At 44.8% G+C, this 24,146-nt stretch overlaps 1 protein-coding gene across 1 annotated transcript in view; it reads right to left on the reverse strand.

Annotated features, from left to right (window-relative positions):
* Positions 1-1,269: 1,269 nt before the first annotated feature.
* The window catches only part of WLS (Wnt ligand secretion mediator), a 37,978-nt gene continuing 15,101 nt past the window's right edge, over positions 1,270-24,146 (reverse strand). Inside the window, exons 3-12 of the mRNA XM_081193811.1 lie at positions 13,042-13,166; positions 11,746-11,907; positions 10,052-10,188; positions 9,560-9,728; positions 8,242-8,339; positions 7,871-7,934; positions 5,842-5,985; positions 4,813-4,896; positions 3,291-3,444; positions 1,270-2,236 (exon numbers count right to left, since the gene is read on the reverse strand). Coding sequence (XP_081049937.1) covers positions 2,127-2,236; positions 3,291-3,444; positions 4,813-4,896; positions 5,842-5,985; positions 7,871-7,934; positions 8,242-8,339; positions 9,560-9,728; positions 10,052-10,188; positions 11,746-11,907; positions 13,042-13,166 — 1,247 coding nt within the window. The 3' untranslated portion in view covers positions 1,270-2,126. The remainder of the gene's footprint in view (positions 2,237-3,290; positions 3,445-4,812; positions 4,897-5,841; positions 5,986-7,870; positions 7,935-8,241; positions 8,340-9,559; positions 9,729-10,051; positions 10,189-11,745; positions 11,908-13,041; positions 13,167-24,146) is intronic.

The following is a 24,146-nucleotide window of genomic DNA, read 5'->3' on the forward strand; positions in this document are numbered from 1 at the left end:
GCTTCGAAGCAGCATGGTCCAGCTTTAAATGCACAAGGATTTGCAAGAATGATAATCAGCCTACAATTCAAAATTTGGATATGTTCAGGTTTTCAGAAAGACTGCTAGCAAACCCTGGACGTTTACGTGCTCAGGATAGGGCCCCCTGCTAGGCTCTGGTGCAGCAAAATCCAAGACATCAGACCTCTGCCATGTGAGCCTTCTTGTTCATTGCCACTTTCCCCCATCTTGCTTCTTATCCTTACCCATACCTTTTGGTTATTGCCTAGCAACCACAAAATGCAGTTATGTTTCTCCATGGATATAGCAGAACAGCCTTCCTGGTGAGGTGTGATATTGGCACAAAGTAGCCGACTTCTGATTCCACGTGACAGGGCAGCCCCTGAACCTTGGAGAGCTGTGCAGAAGCGATTTCAGCAGGCGTTGCTTGCCAGAATAGAGACATTAAGATATTTTGTGTGTGTGTGTGTGTGTGTGTGTGTGTGTGTGTGTGTGTGTGTGAGAGAGAGAGAGAGAGAGAGAGAGAGAGAGAGAGAGAGAGAGAGAGAGCTTGGGCCAGTCAGTCTCTAACTAGCCCACTTCACAGGGTTGCTGCAAGGATGAAAACACAGAGAGGGAGAACCATGAAACCCTGAGCTCCTTGAAGGCAAGGCAGGCTATAAATTTAATACATCCTCCACAACATCATAAACACATGGAGAGCAAAGCCACAAAGGTAGTGACTGTCCCCTGTTTATTATTTGACTATCCTCTACAGACCTACAATTGTGCGGAAGATAAGGCCTGCAGAGGGCTTGGGTTATAGCCTTTCTCTTTGTCTTTGGCACGGTGTTGGTTAAACTGAATTACATCACTAAGAGCTGGAGGGAAAGTTGAGACTTGGCTTCTTGTACAAGTTGTCCTGCAGAGTTTGCACAACTTCCCGCTCTCCCCCCACCCCTTGATGATAAAGGGATCCCCTTCTTTCTTCTCCAGAAACCGTGAGTCCAGCTCTGTGCGATAGACAAAAAAGGGGGAAGCCGCTTGGCCCAATGAAAGATCACACACACACATACACATGCTCATCACCATCCATTTACCTGACTTAAGTTTACAGTTCTGAACCTATGCGGGGCAATGGTCCACTGGAATGCACCCAATTTCCAGCAGATGTCAGCATTCTCTTTTCCACTCCTTTCCACAGGTAGTTTTAAGGAGACAGCTTAAAACAGAGCAGCAACATTTACTAATATGTTTCCCGACCAAAAAATAAATAAGCAAAAGCCATAATTATTTGTATATTTTATTCATAGTATAAAAGAAAAAAAAAGATCTACAGTATTCCCCAAGTTACATTATTTAAAAAAGAAAAGAAATAGAAACAGAACAAAAGAATTAAACAGTGCACACGAACAGCCCTTTCACCTTCGTGGATTATGTATCATACAAGTAAACAGGGATTCTTGGGGCATATAAAAAGATATCTACACCAGATAGACTTGTTAGTATTCACAGCACACACGCACGCACGCACGCACACCCACCCACATTTGAACACAAATAGCCCGACTTAAAGCTGAAATGACCTTATTTGTACCAAAACTTTACAAAAAGTAGCTTTATACTAGACTAGAAAAGAAGTCATGAATGTGCTTATTAAAGCATGTAAATATTAACCATTACGTGTGATATAAATAAAGAACAAAAAATGGTTCTAAATGTAGGTTTTGGGAGTGTGGAATAAAAAAACCTTGACTTGGGGACGCACAAAGTATTCCAACTCTGTTTCCCAATAATGTCCCTATATCAGAAGGAGCAGCAGGTGTGTGGGTAATGAGTAAGGTATTAAACCAAAGGTCCTACATGGAAATGGGCACCTCTCTTTTCCATACATCAATTCTCACTCTCAATCACCCCCCACCCCACCTTCTGCAGTTAACACCCAAGACAAACTAAAGAGTGTCGTGGGGGGGGGGGGAGTCAAAAGAAAGATACACTACTATCAAAGCGGCATTTCCACCAGGTTGCCACCGTTCCGTGAAAATGCCCCGTCAGTGCCAGGCACTTTGGGGATGATTTTAGACACAGATCATCACCCTTTCCATGTGTCACCCACAGTTTGTGCCTGATGAGTCCTGCTTTAGTGGTTACTCTTGGGCTTCCTTGCGAGCCAGTTTGTAAACCTCTGTCGGTCCGTCCACGTGGGTTATGGTGGTAGTGAGCTGAAGCTCTTCTCCGCTGTTTACTCCCAGGTCTCCTGGAAAAAATAAAATAAAGCCACGTTTCAGACAAAAGCTGAGTCTTGGCATGAGGAGAGTCACGGAACAGGCCTCCATGAGGCCTTTGGAAGAGAATATTCTTTTTGAAAAGTTGGTAGTAAGGGAACGCCTTTTTAAAAGTCTGCATCAAACTTTAAAGCAGAGATTTAATTCAGGAATTGCCTTTGAGAGTTCTGTCTGTGGCAGGATTTGGTACATAAGAACACATCCTTAAACTGATCAGTCCACACGATCAGTACAAGCCAAAAGAGGTGATTCCACATGCCATTTCTGGGTCACAATGATCTAGCCACAACTGGGCACAGGCAGACTTTAGGTTAAAGGGATCTACTATTTTAACTATAACTTTTGAGGTGAAATAGAGCCAGTTGTGAAATAGCATACCTCAAATACCAAACCAGCGTGGACTTAATCACGGCTTGTAGCCCTGAATGCTTTTGGCAACTAACTTTTTAGGACAGGCCTACATGTCACTAAAGGAAAAGTGGGTTTCTGTCTGAATACATGCTCAGCTCAGGATTTTGTTTTCTGTACAGGGACTTAACAGTTCTGTTACAAAAATATCAACTCTTGGTTTCCCCCCACCATCTCAGCAGCCTCCTTTAGGAGGAGTGGGACAAGGGAGAGAAAGCCTTTTTGCCATTGCCTTGGTGGCGACACTGCCCATCACCTGGAGATCGACCAGTAATTACAAAACAACTTCCACACACCTTACATTCAAAGAAACATAGGAGAGAGCCTGCTTTATCAGGTCAATGGCTCATCTAAGTCTAGCATCCTGTTCTCACCCAATGCCTATGGGAAACCCTTCATGATTAGAACAGGAGGCAGAATGATCCCCAAAACCGCAATATAGGTTTTCCTTGGCTACCCTCAACATAGGAACATCCATTAGCAGTCACAACTCCATGCTACCAATACAACTAGGCTACCAATGAGAGGATACCCAGACTTAAAACATACAAAAGCCCCCGTCTTCTAAAAAAAATTACTGAGGTGACTTCAACCCAAGCCACTGCTGCATCAGCCCACCGTTTGATTGCTCTTCGACGTAGTTTTTGTGTGAGGGAGCATACAAGAACATCAGAGCAAAGACGTAAAGATTCCACATCCCGTAGATCCCTGTGAAAAAGGCACTGTTCACTTGGACGGTGTAGTCGCCCCATTTCCAGCTGCCTTCAGTCACCTACGCAGGAGAAAGAGAAGGTAAAACCAAGTGAGGAACACAGCAAGTAGGAAAAACAACCGAATCCCAACCACACCCTCAAGAGAAACGGCCCTTTCTGTGTTGGAAATTGCAACTCCCATTCCTTTTCCAGTCCTCATTCCTAGGCGTGACCTTACTGGTTTGCTTTCTCTACATACAATGACTAGAAGAAAAGGAAACAGGGCCAATCCTATCTTGAACCATGATGGGCTATGTGGCTCAGGCGGTGGAATTGTATGCACCATTTGACACCTGCAGAGCTGGCCACGCACTACAGCCACACTCACATGATAGCTAGTTGTTAGGAGACTTCTATTCCCTTCACAGAACTACACTTCTTAAGAGTATCTTAACCATGGGTAGGCAAACTACGGCCTGGGGGCCGGATCCGGCCCAATCGCCTTCTAAATCCGGCCCACGGACGGTCCGGGAATCAACGTGTTTTTACATGAGTAGAATGTGTCCTTTTATTTAAAATGCATCTTTTATTTAAAATGCTTTTATAGGGCATAGGAATTTATTCATTTTTATTTTTATTTTCAAAATATAGTCTGCCGCCCCCCCCCCCCCCAAGGTCTGAGGGACAGTGGACTGGCCCCCTGCTGACAAAGTTTGCTGGTGGTCAATCCTTCTTTCCAGGGAATTCTGGGAATTGTAGCTGTGCGAAGGGAAAAGGAAAGGTCTTCAAACAACTTTCAGCGCCCTTAACAAACGGCAGGTGACGTCAACTGCAGCACAGCCAATGGCATGTTACAGTTTAAAATTCCCTTAACGGTGTTCCAAACTGTGATTTATCGCCACTGCAGCAAAGCAGCAGAGGTGCTGGTGCTTTCTGGGTGACATTGGCTGCAGTGTGTCACTTGGAAGAAGGAGCAGTTTCTTAGTAAGGGAGCTTCTATGCTTTGTCAGCAGCAAGTAAGCATGTGGAGAAGAGTGGAGTACCTCCTGTTTTGCCAGCTGGGGGCAGGAGGAGATGGATGGGCCCCATTTCAGGTGGCACAATGTGTTGTGCTGCCCCTGGAAGCAATGCAGTGTGGGTAAATGTTTTGTAGGGGAACACTTCCGGGCCCCATTCACTCATGCTCTCCAACATCTCCACTACATGGTTAAAGCTCCAAATCCAGGAAAAAAATGCACATGGTCTTGTCTCGGAAGAATAAGCAACCCCAATTCTGAACACAAAGCTTATTTGTTGATTCTAACAGGTCATTAGTGAAGGACCAGATGAAAGCCCTTACCCAAAAGCACCATAAAGTTTCTCCAGCACGTTTTAAAGGCCACAGCCCAACCACCATGTAGATACAATGGGGGGGGGCCTCTGCGGAAAGTCATTTTTAGGATACTCACCTGACTGACAATGAAAAATATTATGGTCATGGCTGCACAAGCTAATGTGATTAGCATCAAGAACTTGAATCTGAAAATCAGCCCCTAGGGAGACACAGAAACGTAACAAGTGTGTGTTTAGGGGGAATGTAGCTTCAAATATTTCAAAGATTACTGGGAAAGCAAGCAAGAGGGAGAAAGTCAGGTCAGCACCTTTAGTCTCAAAGAACTCTGCTGTCAATATCCTGATCTCTTCTGATGGGATAAGCCTTTGTTTTGCTTGCCACCCTTAAAGCTTTGGCTTGGGTGAGCATTCAACATACAGCATGTTTAACCCTTGCTGCCTGGCAGCATCTTGATGGAAGGTAAGAAGAGAGGGATATAAGATGACCACGGCAAGTGCTGGACATTTCATCCGGCACAGGGCAGGGTGGTGTGGCTTCCCTGGCTTCCCAATGCCGCGCACTGCTGTTGCCCGTTACCAATAAAGGAGGGCAGGTGAGCTAGCAGGGAGCAGCCGAATGGTTCTGCACTACGCTACCTGCTGCCTCCCTGCTCCACAACGGGCAGCGGCACACACACTGGCAAGGCATCACACTGAGCTCCCACATTGCCCTACCAGCCGCTACCAATGCAAAGCTTGAAAAGCATGGCCCAGGAATGAAGGAAGGGGAAGGGGCTCCCGGGACAACTGCTTGAGCAGCGGCTGCAGCACAATGGAAATCACTCACTGGGAAAGCTTATTCACCACTGCAACTCTTCTCTTTGTGAAATTCTGCTTTGCGGAATCCCAGGATTGTATTTTCTATGTAATCAGGTGGTTTTTTAGGGGGTGGGGAGAATAATGCCTTCAGTAATGTCCAGCATAGTGGTTTTTCAACCAGGTCCAGACTTGGCACTGTTAAAACCACCCTGTATCTTCTCTCCGTGAAGCCCTTGTTAGTGACAAAACAAGCTCCACTCTTTGGTTACAATTCACTAGTAACCTGATCAGAATATTGATGCAAAGTGGCCTTTTAAAAAGAAGACATTACTGCTCAGGCTCCTTACCTCATAGTGAAGCCTGCGCACTTTGCTCATTGCTGGGAGGCTGGATTGCTTGCCGCTGATATTTCTGAACACTTGAAACACCATGAAACACAGGAACAAGAAGTAGAGGCAGAGGCATATTCCGGCAACGATAATAAATGCCATCTGAGCAGTAAAGTTAAGTTACTTGATATACACACAGTAAAACACGAGGCGGAGACAGTAACAACAGGCAATTCAGTTGGCTTTGCGAAGTTAACACAACATGTCTCTGTTCTTAAGGATAACCTTGGGGGGGGGGGGCGTGCTCCATTTACTACGTGTGTAAAAATGAGGCAGAGCATACAGGAAGTCCCAGACCTGATGCGCTGTTATTGTTCCCCTTGGCTCCTGACAAGGCATTAATGTGGGATAAAATATTGAAAACGTCAGGAGGCTAAAACAACCTCAGTTGGAATTGTCAGCTCTATTCTGCTGGAACACAGAGAAGATGCTCAGAAGCAGCAGCCACCTTGCAATCTTAAGGAAAGGCCTGCAGCCTGGAGGGGTGCAATGTGGCCAGAGCAGAACATTAGCCTAGTAAGAATTTGGAGACCGTTTGAAAGTGCTTCTGGCTCAGGCACTGAGCAAAAACGAGTAAGCTCAGCAGAAATGTTTTTAGGTTCACAGGCATGCCAGAAAAACCAAATATTTGAAAATGTAAAAACAGGAGGGGAGGTACACAAAGACAAGTTTACAACAGGATGAGGACGAAAGGAGATCCAGAAGAACTCCGGGAAATTTCCAGCAGATTGGCCCCGACTCCCAATTGCTTAGTAACAACAAGCCTGCTGCACAAAAAGTTTGGCTGCAGAAACAAAAGGCATGGTAGGGAAAACCAGGATTGGATTTCTGCTGTTGTGCTACAACAGGTAAAGGTAAATGACCCCTAAGTCCAGTGACAGTTAAGTCCAGTCAAAGGTGACTATGGGTTGCGGTGCTCAGCTTTCCGGTTCATGTGGCCAGCATGGCTAAACCACTTCTGGCACAACGGGGCACTGTGACAGAAGCCAGAGCACATGGAAATATCCTTTACCTTCCCACAGTAGTGGTACCTATTTACCTACTTGCGCTAGTATGCTTTCGAACTGCTAGGTGGCAGAAGCCAGGACAGAGCAATGGGAGCTGACCCTGTCCCGCGGATTCGAACTGCCAACCTTCTGATCAGCAAGCCCAAGAGGCTCAGCGGTTTAGACCCCAGTGCCACCTTGTTGTGCTAGAAACAAGATTGCTGGGCTGAGAATGTGACCTGGCCCTTAACTCAGTATATGTTTGCTCTCTTGAGCAGGTATGGTTGGCACACCTTAAGGTTCAAGCAAAAATAACCCAAACAAGAATACCGTGGTACCTCGGGTTACATAAGCTTCAGGTTACAGCCTCTGCTAACCCAGAAATAGTACCTTGGGTTAAGAACTTTGCTTCAGGATGAGAACAGAAATCGTGCTCCGGCGGTGCAGTGGCAGTGGGAGGCTCCATTAGCTAAAGTGGTACCTCAGGTTAAGAACAGTTTCAGTTTAAGAATGGACCTCCAGAACGAATTAAGTTCTTAACCCGAGGTACCACTGTACCCCCACCCCAAAAGCAAGTGGATTCCACAAGCCTGACGTTTACCTGTTCCTGATTCAGTCTGCAAGCTTAAAAGCACAGCAAAGCCGTTCAACTTTTATCACCGCCCTTGTAGCTTGATAAGTCTAGTCACTTTAGTGTCCTCCAACTAGCTACCTGGGTAGACAACCAACAACATGCTTGTTTCTTGTTCTAGTAAGATCCCCACAGAAAGGAGCCTCTACAGGAGAATCATCATCAAATCAATTGCCAAATTCATGAAATACATTCAAAGGATACCGGAGGTGGTCCATAATATTTATGTGAAAAGTTCCTATCAGTTTGGCCATGTCAACAGGTTTTTCAGTATGTTCAGAAAGTCCCTGAAGAAAATGCAGCCCCTTTCCCAATACCCTATGACAAGCAAAACACACAGCTTTTGTTGATGCAAACAGCGAAAGGATACAGCCAGTTCAGTGCCAACATCTGTGGTCCAGATACTGTAGAACGGATTTTTTAATTGTACCCCTCTGGAAATTGAAAGGAACAAGCGGATTAAATTACACACGGCAAAGTATACAATAATGCAGCAATGCCCCTTGAGAACTGGAAGGACCAGAGGCAGAGAAACGCTCAAGGAGAGCTCTGTTGGTTTCATGCAAGCAAAGCTTGACTCTATATATTGGAAGATTTCAAAGAACATTTGCAGCTGGAAAAGTGTTCTGGCATTAATAATTTTCTTATTATCATAAGCCGCTTTTTAGAACTAAAAAAAAACTAAAACCAAACACATTAAGATTATGTGAACCCTCTTAAAAATAAAAAGTCTCCAGTTACCTCTCACACATGTCAAAGACAAAGAGGCAGAAGGCGCCCACAGCTATTGGTCCAACTTGTTTCCAGTAAGCGGAGAAATGATTTCGTTCACTCTGATCCTAAAAATAAAATTAGGAGACAACAGAATGATTTGCAAATGGGTAGTAGGAATAATAATAATTTATTATTTACACTCTGCCCATCTGGCTGGGTTTCCCCAGCTACTCTGGGCGGCTACCAACAGAATATTACTAATAATAATACAGTAAGAAGCAGCAGCAGCAGCAGCAATAAAACACCAAACATTAAAAACTTCCCTAAACAGGGCTGCCTTCGGATGTCGTCTAAAAGTCATATAGTTGTTTATTTCCTTGACATCTGATGGGAGGGCGTTCCACAGGGCAGGCGCCACTACCAAGAAGGCCCTCTGCCTGGTTCCCTGTAACCTCACTTCTCACAGGGAGGAAATGGCCAGAAGGCCCTCAGCACTGGATCTCAGTATCCGGGCTGAACGATGGGGGAGGAGAAGCTTGTTCAGGTATACTGAGCGAAAGCCGTTTAGGGCTTTAAAGGTCAGCACCAACACTTTGAATTGTGCTCGGAAACGTACTGGGAGCCAACGTAGGTCTTTCAGGACTGGTATTATGTGGTCTCGGCGGCCACTCCCAGTCACCAGTCTAGCTGCCACATTCTGGATTTAGTTGTAGTTTCTGTGTCACCTTCAAAGGTAGCCCCATGTAGAGCGCATTGAAGTAGTCAAAGTGGGAGATAACCAGTAGGAAAGAAACAATAATAATGATTTAACCTGTGTAACCAATGTGCCACTCACGCAGGTGAAGAGTAAGTATTACTGAAGGACACTTTGAAATAGTGCTAGTTCCTCAACACCATCTCTGAGGGTGAAGCGGGACTGAGATGACCCGGGATCCATTTGTGATGGCATCTGGCACAATTTGGTTCCCGATTGCCACCCCAGTTCCAGGATAGTTCAGAATGAAGCAGGGTTTCTACCAGCCCCTTATCCCAGACATCATTAGCAGTGGGGCTTTGGATGTGGTGGAAGCCATGTGGCTCCATCATGCCCTAACCCCGGCCAGGGTTAGGATTGCTCTGCCCACCTGATACGACTTACAGAATTACCTTCTCATTGCTTCAAATCCATGGACTAAAAAAACCCTCTTACATTCATCCTATGTTTCTGATTGCCCCCCTACAAAAAGGGGGAAGAAAACCCCCTTAAATATTTTCTCTGTGGCCAATAAAAAATACACACACACACACACACACACACACACACACACACACACACAGTATTATGCCCAGAAACGATCATACCCACCATCATATGCTCTCCACAGAAGATGATCCAAAAGGACAAAAGCGTAGCGTAGAAGATTCCTTGGCGAATGTCTCCAAATAGCAACATCCACGTCCAGTCAAATCCAATAGAAAACCACTCTACTGGAATATTTATGAAGGTCATAGAGATCCCAAGAGCAAAGATAACTCTGGAAAACAACAATGGTGCTTTCAGTGCTCCTTTCAGAGAAACTGCTGCATTCACCCCAATGAAAAATTTGTGAGGAATTTAATAATGTAGTGTTGGGGATGGGGAAGGAGAAATGCCAGAGGGGGGATGCTCAGAGCTCTGAGCAGAGACAACATTCCACACACACTCTCTAATTATACACTGGCCACCTGACTTCTTTTCAAATAAGCTATAACTTAATGCACTCTTTGTAGAGAGCAAAGGATTCGTAGCTTTGGTAATAGGATTCCTCCTTAAAGCAAGACTCAAGAGGCTACACCTGTGTTATCTATCTTTACTCACTTTTCCAGGAGTACAGGTGGTCGCGTCATCATCATGATCCGCCTCCAGTACCAAATCATGATGATGAAGATGCTCGGAGTAAGGAAGGTTTTCATTGCAAACCACACCTTCGTAAAGCCTCCGTTCTGATGGATACCCTGGAGAAGAGAGAGCAAATGGAAAACGCTGCCTTTCTTCACTTTCCCAACGTTAAGATCCATCTGACATTAACCACAACGCCTTGCAACAAACATCGTGAAGCTCAAGTAACAACTATATTTGGGGAGGGAAGAAAGCCCTGTGAAGAAGCCGAGCGCATGAAGCAAGTTCTTCAATTAGCCGCTTAATCATGAAAATATTGTAACAAACAGATTAACTTCGTCCTGGAGTGAATACTTTGAATAATCTTTTTATATGTAACTGACAAAGAATCAGAAGTAGTTTTAATTTCTCTCTCTTTGTTTTCTTCTTTCATTCTTTCATTGTTTTTATCTTCTTTCTTCTCTTTTCAGTGTGTGTGTGTGTGTCTACTCTGAGGGTCACTGAGGGAATTGTACACTCAAGAAGATAATGGCTGGCTGGTGAAAGACCCTGTGTGTGAGAGGCAGGAAAGGGAAGATATTGGGGTGGGAGAAGAGAGGCTGGGAGAAGAAAAGAAAGCTCCCAGGTGGAGCTTGGAGAGCCCACCCCTTTCTGTGTGAGACAAGAGTTCAAGATCTACCTTTGAGAGAAGACTTTGCACTTTGTTTTTCTTTCTTTCAATTTAGATTAGCTTTTTATTGTATTGTATTATGAAAAACATCAATAATTTTTTATGGGGGGAATATTAACTTCCATATCAGATAGTCCTAACAAGAGGATCAAAATGAGACCAATACTTAAGTCCCTCAGCTGTAATCCAGTCCCGGTATACCTCTTTTTCTCAATATCCCTTCCCCGCCCCCCGCCCCCGCTTTAGCTCCTTCAGAGACCTGTTTCTCCAGTGGAATTTGCACACTTTCACCCAAAGGCAGACGGCATGTGACAGGCAAAGGCTGGTGGCCAGGCGGAATTGCTGGCAATCAAGAGAGCCATTCCTAGCACAGCAAGTGACAAGCTAGTTAATGCAGTGGGGAAAGGGGAGGATAATAGCTGGAGCAATGACAGAGGGAGAAATCCCCAGGGAACAAGGAGGCTCTGAGCAGGGACAGCATTCCACACAAACTGCCTAATTATACACCGTCACTTCGTTTTGAAGAAGCTGTTAACTTCATGCACTCCTTGTAGAGAGCAAAGGATTCATATTTTTGGTAATCCGGTTCTTTCTTAAAGCAAGATTCAGGAAGCCCCATCTGTGCTTATTTCATTCATACTATAAAACTGTGGCTTAGTTCTCTTGAATGCCCATTTTAACATGAAAAAGAATCTTTAAGCAGAATCTTAAGCTGTTAACTTACCCAAAATTCCCTAGAACAGAGCAGTGTGCATGACTGATTTACACACTTTTTTAAAAAAACAAAGCAGGTACGAAAATTCTTGGGAGGTATCTTGGCAGGGTTGCCCTTTATGATGGGTGTGGCATGCCACCAGCACCCATCTTTCTAATGTTCCTATCTTATTCCATTCAACAAACAATTCAGAAGTTAAGAGTGTCCACTTTCCAAAGGCTATCCCGTACAAAATGTTTTGACACCCTAGCAATTACAGTTGCTTTTAAGTTTGAAGGGAACACTTACCACTAGACTGATATCTTTGATTTCACCAATTCCCACATTGATGCGTTCCCTTTCATTCACAGGTAGACGGATATTGATAAGGTAGAATTTGTGAGCAACTGTTCCAATCTCCATGAATGGAAGCACCTCACAGTCATAGAACTTGCCTTCATTCTCTATAGTCTATTGGAACACCAGGAGAGGGAACGAGACAATCGTCAGCACTGGTTTTTCAATTGCTCTTAAAAATGCCCACGTTTTATAAAATGGCAGGTTATTTTGGCTCAGGAGGGCAACGAGAGATGGAGATGTTTCTTTAAAAAAAAACCACAACCCACCCCCCTGCTCTTCCCATATCAGTAGCTTAGGCTTAGGATGCGTGAAACGTAATAGAAATACATTTAACTAATACTTTCCCCTCAATAATTTTGCCTTCCACAAATGGTAACTAAAGGTTCAAAAATCAGCTGGTACAACTATTGATGGCGAAAATATCCTTGCCGTTCCCACTTTGGGGGGGGGGGAATCATGAAGATCTGTGAAAACAATACATTCAATACATGGGAAGTCCAATGCCACATCCAAAAGGAGTGTAGGATGTTGTAAGCCATGGTTGAAAAAAAAGCATCATGCAAACAGTTAATAATAATAATAATAATAATAATAATAATAATAATAATCCTTTGTTGATTTTGCTGCAAACTGTTCTGCTATTTACTTTGTAAACCATGACGTAGCAGGAGAACTTGTTCATAACTTATGGACAGAGTAAAGTCTCCCAGGCAATAAGGGTACACTTTGTGTGCTCACAAGAGATGTTCTCCAAACCCCATTTTGTCTGAGATGGGAGACCGAAAGATCATACTGGAAAGCCAAAGTACAATCCCATGGGGACAGCAGTTATCTTTAGCAAATATCCTATTTTACAGCCTGATGAACACATATCTTGACATCAAGGGAATACCTGCTTTTCCAAAGCTCTTACACTAGCAGGTTCAAGAAGATTTTCTCTAACAGATACTGTGCAGGCAGGCTCTTGGAACAGTTTATCGCTGACTTTAAATTGTTTTTTTAACATTTTAAATAGCTCTTTGTTTTTACAGATATTTTTATTGTTTTATTTGTAAACCAATTTGAGGTTTTATTACAACCAAGTGTTATATAGAACTTGTGTAAAAATGGGAGAAAGGAACCTAAGTGTTGCATGTTTTTGAAAGCAAAAGTTACATAAAGTCTTTTGCAAACAATACTTTTTTTATAAAAAAACAACAACCCAAAAATCCTAGCGATATCCAACAAGAACCAGAAGGAACCTACTTTTGGAGCTCCAAATTTACATTTTAGCTTTCGGGTCTCAACTTCGTGTGCCATTTCTATCCACTCCTCGCTCATGTCGTCACGGTACGCTAAGGACACATCAAGCATAATTTCTGCATTTTCTTCTGTAAGAACAAAGCAATCAAAACTTGTTACAGAAAGAAGCAGGTAGAGCATGAAAAGCAGGATAAAATTATTATTAAAATCTGCTAAGTCACTTTATCTTGCCCAAGGCAACCCAAAGCGACATACAAAATTGCTCATTGGGGCGATTAGATTATACATAAAGATTACTTGTTTCTCATTTGAAAGAAAAAAATCCAGGCTGTTAGATCCATGATGCGCTGGGATAAAGTCTAATCCTTGCTGTGTACACGATTTAGAATGGAGCCCTTTTTCACAGGTCTACACATTGGCCTAGATTCTTACAACAATGTAAGCTTCCTGGGACCATGTGGGACTCCCAGGGGAGGCTGCAGCCTCTGTGCTCCTTCCCTGGTCCTGTGGTCACTGCCACACTCAGCAAAACCAAGGTTTCACTTGGCGTGCTGTTCGAACCTGGGTTTGCTGTTGAGCTGCAAAGTGGTCTCCAAGCTTTTCTGGGCCCTGTAAAGCCATAGTTTGGCTTCCCAAGTCATGCAAACCAAGTAATAAATCCTCAGGCTCTTAGAAACATTCCATTTGTTCTTGCTATTGTTTAGTCGTGCCAACTCTTTGTGGCCCCACGGACCAGAGCACACCAGGCACTCCTGTCTTCCACGGCCTCCCACAGTTTGGTCAAACTCATGTTGGTAGCTTTGAGAACACTGTCCACCTCTATAGTTCCAGCCATGACTCTTAGAAGTGGAATGAGTTTGTTTTAAATGTATGGTGTGGGTGTGGTCAAAATGTTCTACTGATTCTGACAGAATTAGAAACCCAATCAAGCGACTTTGGCACCCCGTAATTCTTAGCTGCCAGCAGGGACAAAATTCCTTCCTCTCCGCTACCCCCAAAGCAGGAAGGTACATACATCCTTGGGAATTCCTTCTGAGCTCTTTAATGCAGATTCAATCCTAGCTACCACCATTCTTCAGATTTCTACAGGAATCCTAGATGGCACATGCTTACAAACACCTGCACCTGGTTTAAATTACAGCCAGCCGACTACAACCTTCGCTGTCATTCTTATACAAGACCACAAATACCACTTGGATTTGGCATAAATATAATCCATCTGCAAGCTCAACCTTGTTACATATCGCCAAGAGACACTCGACATGCAAGAAGCTGCAGCCGATTAAGACTTCTAGTCCCAAGAGCCAGTGCCAAGCAGAAGACAATTGTTCCTCATGCTTCACAAATGCATCTTTCCAGCCTGCAGTTGAGAAAGAAATGTCTTTGAAGCTCTGCCGGCCAAGACATCTGTTACCGGTTTCAAAGTTATAATTTATTGGGATTACGTGGAGGGACGCTCATCTAGCGTGCTGGGAACGGGTGTGGAAGTGCTTTGTGGTTCAGACCATCTATTTATACAGTGCTTGGAGGTGGTTCTCTACTGCATGGGAGCAATGACATTTTTTTCAGGGCTTTTTGGTTCGCTCCCTCCATCAACCCCCCCCCCAAAAAAAACCAACCAAAACCTTCTAGATTATCTACAACCTGCACATTCCAGATTTAAAATGAGAATCTTAATGTCGAAGATCACTACATGAGTAATAGCTGAATACATTAAGTTTACTCTGATCTCTTAGCATGGCAAGATATAAGGGACAACTCTAAATGCAGGCCACACATACAGCATCTATTTATTATTATTTTTTGTAAATCTTAATAGAGGACAGTACTGGAGTACTGAAAGTTTTGCTGTTGTTTGGGCAAAAAGATCCTCAACACAAAACAAGACCTCCTCCTTGTGGGCAGAGATTATTTGTCCACCCTAGTCTTTGCTCAGTAACTAGATTACTGCAACACGCCCCACCTGGGACAGCCCTTGGAGGTTTAAAATGCAGCAGCCAAATTACTCACATAGCCCCCATTTTAGAACAGCGCCATTGGTTGCCAGTTCATTTCTGAGGCCAGTTCAAGGTGCTTAAAACCTTAAATGGTCCCCAATATCTCAAAGACTGTACCAATCCTCTCTGGTGTGAAGACAAGCAGAGGAGGTCTTAACGGAAGTTCATGAGGCAGCACCCTGCGAGAGGGCAACCCCTAAGTTGCAGAATTCACTTCCCGTAGAGGCACATCTGACTGCATTTTGACTGTATGGCTCTATAACTTGGCCTTTGACATCTGATACATACATATGTGTGTGCATGCGTGCGTTAGGACCCACTCTATTCTTCTGGTGGAAAATTCTTTTAACCGATTTTAATCCTGTATTGTTGAGACCTCCTGGTGAAGGACGGAGAAGAAATCAAACAAATAAATAAGTTAACGCCACTGGTTTAGAGCAGGACACCGTTTCTAAAATGGGAAGCACTAAGACAGGGGTAGGCAACCTAAGGCCCGTCCGGGAATCAGCATGTTTTTACACAAGTAGAATGCGTCCTTTTATTTAAAATGCATCCCAGGGCTTTTTGTGGGGCATAGGAATTTGTTCATTCCCCCCCCCAAAAAAAAAATATAGTCCGGCCCCCTACAAAGTCTGAGGGACAGTGGACCGGCCCACAGCTGAAAAAGGCTGCTGACCCCTGCACTAAGACTTAAAGCGGCCTAGCACGCTCCTGATTCCCCCTCTCCTGGAAAAGCTCTTCCTTAACTCCATGGTGCTAAAAAGTCCTCAAATGGAAGCTCCGTCTACCAACGTGAAGCTGTCCTTTGTCGCATTCTTCAGTCTCAGTCCTCAAGAGGAGGGAGAAAGGGTGGCTGTAGGGAGTGTTTAAAAGGCAACAGCAGCTTGCTGGTGGGTACCGTGGATCTTGTTGTCTGCTAAACCTTCTCAGTTCAGCAACTCAAAAGTAAAACTGTAACAGTACGTGTATTACAAAACTTTTACCTCAGAACCACTCATGTGTGGTCAGACAGCTTTAAATGCTGGAACATCTAACTGCACTACATTTGCCTGTGAAACAAGAGTAAAGACCAGCATTGCCTTTTTATACGAGACACTCATAAACATCCTTGATACATTTTCTGACACTCGCCCTTTTAAAAAAATATATACGTATACAAAGTCTTGCCTCTGAATTCAACTTAACATTTCGCAAAGCTTTCCTCCCTTTGCAGGTAAAGATGTAGTTTCAAACACTTCCCATTCCCTTTCTAGCTTTACACATTCAAAAATCTTTTGTTCACACCACATAGATCTAGAAATAGAGATGCCAAACAATGACAGGACTTGCAGCTAGTACATCCTAATCACATCATTTGGAAGTAGGAGAGAGCCAGGCCATTTCTGGACCCCAAATCATTCTGCTCACCACAAAGAGTGATCAGTCTTCCTACCAACTTCAAAGCTGCAAAGGTGGAAAGTTTTGAGTGGGGATACCTGCCACCTCACCACCTCCACAATCAGGAGAAAGGCCAAGAGCTGTTTGGCAGCCACACAGGCAAGGCCTCTGGGCTGCTTTGGCCATGCAGAGCAAAAAACACTACCCTCCCTCTGTGTCTTTACTGTTCTGAAACAGGAAAAGCAGGTAGGATATGACTGCAGTTCCCTGGAGGTGCACCATACTCCTTCAGGCACCCATGTCCAACTCTCCTCAGCTCCTTTCCCTGACAAAAGGAAGCAGGCAGCACAGAAGTGGCTTGGCATCTACAATTTCTTTAGCTTGGCCAGCAATAGCAGCCAAAAACTTTAGACTCCCCAGTCATTTTGCTGCATGTGAAGAGAATCCACGTGACATAATATATCAAATAAAGTATTTTTCAAGGAAAAAAGTGCCCCACCAGATCATGGATCATGCGGTGTTGACATCTGACCTGTGAGACATTGTTCATGTTACCATGTATCAGACTGGCAGCACCATCATTTAAGTACATGGATGATAACTAAAGCTAGTAAATGGTTTAGGATACCTACTGTATATACAAACTTAAGTCCTGCACAGGGGGAGATGGAGGAACATGAGGCCATTTCCACCTTCCACTAGTAGCTTTGGGGTGGCCCAATTACAGAAGCGAAGATGAAAGCACCCTTGTTTGCAAGGATATATAATCCATTATGATATTCTGTAAATGGACATAAGCAAATGCTTGTATGTGTTGTGCTTGCTGAAGATGGTAGCACATTCAATAGGATGGTGGAGAACCAAGAATACTCTCCAGTTCTCATTGAACAAGAAAGTGGTGGGTTATCAGATACAGCCCAATTTATTGAGTGCTAGATGTATGGTGCAATGCTGTGCACCATAGGGTGGGGGGGGCACAGCCCAATAACAGAGCAAATGTTTTGCAAGCAGAAAGTCCCTAGTTTGATTCCTGACAACTCCAGTTAAAAGTTCAAGAGCAGGTAATGAGAGAAACAAATGCATGAGATATTGAGAAAGCCACTGATAGAATAGTCAGTTGTACAACACAATACAACAAAGCTTTATCTGTTTGTCTTGCTAAGGGTCCTTTCTTTTCCTTGGTCAAACTTTTAGTGTCCTCTTCTTAGTTTGTTGTGGCTACTGCATTGTAGAAGCACCCCCTCAACCAATTTGTCAGGCGAGAGAGATGGGTTGACCTCATTCAAACTGGGTACAGTAAGAACTTTGTAACGTTAATAACCAGTGCTCAAGTTTGCCCGTTTCCTTGTTCCTTTCTCACTGCCTCACTTTTTCCTTTTGTGTCGTGTCCTTTGTAGATTATAAGACTGTAAACAGCACCAGTCTTGCTAATCAAGGATTATTATTTTTTGCAAGCCACTCTGGGAGGTCTTCTTGGCCTGAAGAGCAGGGTAAATGCAGCCAAGATGGGGATAACTATTCCCAGGCAGCATAGTAGAAAGTCTGTTTGGGACTGTGTGTTCTCCCTCCCAAAACGTGTGCATCCCCTCTCATTGTCAAACTTGGGGAACAGCCCATAATAGGAGCACATTAGCAGGACATTAACAGTAGGGAACTAGTTTACCTTGTAGTTGATCTAACCAAACTGCTGGTCTAAGAGCACAGCACCCAAAGCGTGGCAGGTGTTATTTCACAGAAGGTACAAGGCAAGGAGAAAAATGAAGCAGAAGGCCTTTTTAAATGGTTCTGATGTTGCTCACCCATGGAAAAAACCCCACCATCAATCAGCAGAGAAGGCGGCTAAGGCCCCTCACACTTAGGATTAAGGATTATTCAGGTCCACCCTTCTGCCCTCTGCTGTTTATTTGCAAAGTTTCAAATGCGCGCGCGCGCGCACACACACACACACGGACCTAAAGACCAATTCTGAATCAATGCAACCATACTCCTCAAGTTTCCTTCGATACATCAACCTACCCAATCTCCATCCCCAGGTGCAGGGTACAAGGCCACAACAAAAAGGAAAATACCACTGCTGCTTAAAAGCCAATTTTTCTTTTGCTCACACTTGTGAAGGCTCATCAGTGTTGGGGACACCTCCCGTCCCGATGGAAAAGCTGAAGGAAGGGTTTATGTGCCCCAGACATGTGACACCTGCTAGTTGCACAGGAACACTGCCAGTTCCTCAGGCTGATTCCTGGCTAATGGAAGTGGCAAGGTGGTATCTGGGTTGTGCCAAAGTCCATGGGAGAATTACAGCAGAAGCTGTTTGGAAATAACCAGGGAAACAGCGAGGGGCAGAGGGATGAAGTGCTAAGGGGAGGTGGAGAGAGCTGGAGTTCTGACTCGTTGAGAGGAATAAGATTGCTTACAAAACACTGGAGTGGCCTTCCTTGTTTCAGAATGAGCCTTTTGTGCCAGGCCCCAAACAGTGATCTCTTCTGGCTAGAGAACGAGAGAGCCTCTCTTTCTCTCGCCTGTGTTCCACCCCTTCCGATTCAAGGTCCCATCTAGTCAAATGTCAGGTTACTGCATACAAACATTCCCCTTTCAGAAATGCCTCCATTGCCTGGGTGACTAAGCCCTTTCAACAGCTGTGTTATTACTGGAAGATGGTCAATGTTATTCACACAGAGCACTTGTTTCATACGCCTTGTGAGAAAGGAGGCTTTGCTGCTGCAACAGAACAGGACTGGAGATCAGTTTGGAGATTTTTGATCGATCTCTCTCTCTTTTAAAATCACTATCAAGTTGCACAAATCGTTTGACATATTTCACTAGTTAAAAGCATTTGAGAGAGCTGGTAGCCACTTCCAAGAGGATACCAAGCGATTTCTTCCACCTGTTTGGCAAAGAGCATTAGTCTACTCTAAAACAAAAAGGTTATCTGTTTTCAGGTTCTGCCTGGAAAGGAATATGAGTTATTATAACGACATAGGAATTGATTGCTGCCCATTTTTGTACACTTTCTGGCAGGCAAGACAACACTTCAAAATCAATGGAAATTTGGAGGTTGCTATTAAAGTAGCAATCAATTATAGTCATTTAGGATTAACCAATTGGATATTGATGCTGCTTTAGCAGTTGAGGTGCCATATATGAAATGCATATTCTGTGCAGACTTGGGCAACTTGTGGCCCTTCAGAAGTTATTGGCCTACAACTCCCATCAACCTCAGCAAAACGGTCAATGGGAAGGGATTTCAGAGCTGCAGTCTAGCATCATCTGCAGGGCTATGGGTTCCCCATCCCCAATGTAGTATATACAACCGCCACTGGGATACTTGCCGTTTAATTCCAGAACAGGGATAATCAATATAAGCAACTCATGCCCTTTCAAGAGCAGGGGGTTGGACTAAATGGCCCTTGGGGTCCCTCTTCCTAATCTACAATTCTATGATCAAGGTAGAGGAGAGAGTGAGGAAGAGAAGATTCAGAGGTAAATGTGGCCAGAGGAAAATACAAAAGAGAGGCATGGCGGATTTAGGGGACCGCAACCTGTTCACCTGTACTAGGCACCGAGTCGAGAGGGTGTCGCAACAATGACTTAGAATGGAAGGCAAGAGGCAATTAATTTTGGCACTGCACAGGGCGCTGCTGAAATCTGAAAGCCCTAAAGTCTGCTACTGGTGTGCATGTCTGTATGAAGAAGAAGAAGAGTTTGGATTTGATAGCCTGCTTTATCACTACCCGAAGGAGTCTCAAAGCGGCTAACATTCTCCTTTCCCTTCCTCCCCCACAACAAACACTCTGTGAGGTGAGTGGGGCTGAGAGACTTCAGAGAAGTGTGACTAGCCCAAGGTCACCCAGCAGCTGCATGTGGAGGAGCGGAGACGCGAACCTGGTTACGAGTCTACCGCTCTCAACCACTACACCACACTGGCTCTCTGTGTGGTGGGTTTGGGGCTTTATGTGAGAAAGACTTGGGGTAAGGTGATGATCTCAAGTTAAGGCAGGTGTGGGAATGTGTGACCCTACAGATGCTGCTGGATTCCATGTCCCATCAGCAACCAGCCCTGTTAGTAGAGCATGAGACTCTTAATCTCAGTGTTGTGGGTTCGAATCCCCCACTGGGCAAAAGTTTCCTGTACTGCACAGGTTTGCACTAGACAATCATTATACCTGTGGTCCTTTGCAATCCTATGATTCTATGATTCAATGGCCAGGAACAATAGGAGTTCAGTTTAACCACATTGGGAGGGTCATAGATTCCCCAGCTCTGCACTAAGTTCACCATCAATCCTCCCCTCTCTTGATCAATATTCTTAGGGAAATGGGAGTGGCCCTGCCTACTGCCTGTCCATGTGAGTGCCAAGCTATTTCTCCTGAGGGAGTGTGGTTGGGGGGGAAAGGTTTTCTCGCTTTTGAACGAGGACCAAGACCAGAAGCTGCTGACTCCCATACACCTCAATCAATCAACAGCCCCCAAACAAGAGATTGTCTTGTCACAATCTGTCACTTCCACAAGAGCAGCTTATCCCCACATTTAAATACTAGCCATTAATTTGTTCACAGCAATTGTTGCAATAAACAGCATAAATATTTCGTCAGTGGAAGGACCTAATTTCCATAAGCATGCAAAACAAACATATCCCTCAGAAAGAAAAGCACAGCATCCTTCAAGGGCACCAATGTCAGCCTCCAAGATGTTTCAGTTACAGCATCATAATCAATCTGCATTATCTTGAAGTTAAAATGAAACCACTACAAAGATCTATTCAAGGCATCCTGCCAAGACTGGGGTTTTATTCCACTGCCAGAAAATCTTTTGCTCGTTAAATGATGAATTTGTAAGGACTCAACAATGCTAGTGCCTGGTTCCCAGGTTTCTGTGCACAGTAAACAAAGAAACAGTAATTAAACTGTGGTAAAACGGTGGCTTTTAAGGCACCAATCATCTTCATTTGGTGGTTCAAGCAGCCGAGGGATACTGGTTGAAAGAAGTGACTGGACTGAGTCACACAATGAGTCATTGCAGCCATTTTTATTCCTCCGGTGTCCCCCCAATCCAAGCATTCTATATATGCCTGTACACACCCTCTCTGAATCCGAATGTCAAACACCAAAATAACTCTGCCCACCAGGAAACAATTGGAAGCAAAGAATTGCAGCAGACATCTTGGGTCTAGCTTTCTGGACTGCATATTGGGATTGCCCTGCCTCTCCTGAGAGGGAGAAAAGGATGGATGTTCAAAAGAAGTCAAAAGCCAAGTCAGTAAATTACTATTGAGGCAACATGGAGACACCAGAGAGCAAAAAATGTTTGCAGACCATTACAGGTATCCCAGTGAGTTCAAAGAAGGCATCCTGTGGGTGCCGTAGCCCTTCTTGTGGCATGTAAAAACAAGGGGCCACTGAATTAGTTATGAAATTCATGAGCACAATTTTCGGTGCAGAGCAGCAAAAGTGTTCAAAGGTAGAATTTGAAGGAGCCAGCACTTCAGACCATATAGGCAAAGCATTAGTGGCTAGGGAAATGCAGCCAGATGGGCAGGGTATAAATAATACAATTGTTGTTGTTGTTGTTGTTGTTGTTGTTGTTGTTGTCGTCTGTGCAATAGAGCACATGTCTGCACAGCTAAGTTAAAACGGCTTAACCAAGACAGTTGCCCCGCACTGAACACATCCGGGAACTGTAAGGAGCCAATATTTTACATAGCACTCATTTTCTAATCGCAGCCCACAAAGCCAGTCAGTCGCACCCCCTAGTTACAGATGGCAGAAGCGCTCCCACTGCCCCTGGACCTCTTTTGAAGCAAGCGGCTGCTGCGAAGCCGGGCGGGGGGTGGGAACACCTGCCCCAGCCACCCCGCTTCGGAACGCTGCTCCAAAGCAGGGTGGGGGGGCGGGAGCACCTGCCCCAGCCGCCGGGCTTCGTAGCGCTGCTGCGAAGCCGGGCGGGGGGGTGGGAACACCTGCCCCAGCCACCCCGCTTCGGAACGCTGCTCTGAAGCGGGGGGGGGGCGGGAGCACCTGCCCCAGCCGCCGGGCTTCGTAGCGCTGCTGCGAAGCCGGGCGGGGGGGTGGGAACACCTTCTGAAGGCGGGCGGGGGGCGAAAGTCTTTGTCCCCCCCTGCCTGCCTTCCCAGGGGCTTTTAAATCGCCCCGGACAGCGGAGAAGTCCTCCGCTGTCCGGGGCGATTTTAAAATGCCGCCCGCCAGCATTTTAAGATCGCCCGGACAGCGGAGAAGTCCTCCGCTGTCCCAGGGTTTTTTAAAATGCTGGGGGTGAGAAGAAAAGCCCTTGTCCCCCCCCCCCAGCCTTCAGAAGAGGTCCGGGGACAGACTGTCCCCGGACCTGGTCTGAAGGCGGTTTCCCTAGGAACGCATTAATTGATTTTCAATGCATTCCTATGGGAAACCGTGCATCGCAAGACGAAAAAACCGCAAGACGAAGAGACTTGCGGAACGAATTAATTTCGTCTTGCGAGGCACCACTGTAAAGTGTCACCTGCCCACTGATGAGGAACAACAGAGGCAAATGGCTGCAGTGGCTCGAGGTGAAACAGCTGGGGATGGTTTTATACAGTTAAAGGCATGACCAAGTATCACCCAATGACAGTACAGTAGTTTAGTAGGGGTTGGGAAAAGGGGAGCATTTGGAAGAATGAATTCTATAGAAATCAGGAAATCTGCTAGAGTGAATTCTGACCTGGAATCAGGCCAGTCTGTATACTCCTCCTCCGTCTAGAAATGGCAAAGCCAGGGCAGAGCTACAGTCACTCAAATTAGAGCAGGAAAACCAAGCCAAGAATGATCTCACAATGAATTTCACCTTCATGCTTCTCCTTGATTACAGGAGAAAACTACACTTGTATTATTTTTTTCTTGGTCACCAAGACAGAAAAGAAAAAGCTATTTGGGGCTGGTGAGGTCAGATCAGTGTGAATAAGCTCTTCCTCCCCCCGCCCCCCAACATTAGCAGCCAACTCCAATCCACCGATTTAAAAAAAGGGAGGAAAGACATCAATCATCCTAAGACTCTATCTCCTTTGCTTCCACACATTTCTTGCCAATGCAGAAAGGAAATCTCTCAGGATCGCTGTGCTTGTCAAACTGAATGAAGTCTTTACAAACTGAGTGGAAATGCTGCTCGTGGAATTATAACTCGACTAGAATGGGTGATTCCAGCAACTTTCCACATGTTATGCACAATGTTTAGAACTAAAATAGGCCAGCCTTAAGATCTGCGACACTGCCACTTATATATTAAGGAAAATGTAAACTTGATTGCTGCAAGTCACAAAAGCGGCATGACAATCTACTATATGATGTTGTCACATATGCCAGGACAACAGTTCAAAACCACACAACTAACACATCTATCACGACAGCTTCCACAAGCACAGACTTCACAGTAATTTTCACAACAGCGTATTATAATGCAATCATATTGCATTCCTAATTTCATAGGAAGCAGCCTGAACCCAATCACGTTGCTAGATTAAATTTTGTTTTTAAACAATCCCATCATACAATGATAAGTGGCACAACATCTGAAGGGAGCATCTTCTGCTTGATTTTGCCCTTGCAGCAGTCACTGTTGTGGTGGAGAATCAATGCCTCTCTGGATGTCACTCAACTCCAGCTCCCATCAGCCCCAGGTAGCATGGCTAATGATCAAGAATTATGACAGTTGTAGCAACAAGTGGAGGGCCACAGGCTCCCCATCCCTCTTACTGCTTCAAAGCAAAAG

The sequence above is a fragment of the Podarcis bocagei genome (assembly GCF_964188305.1).
Source record: "Podarcis bocagei genome assembly, chromosome: 5".
Classification (NCBI taxonomy): domain Eukaryota; kingdom Metazoa; phylum Chordata; class Lepidosauria; order Squamata; family Lacertidae; genus Podarcis; species Podarcis bocagei.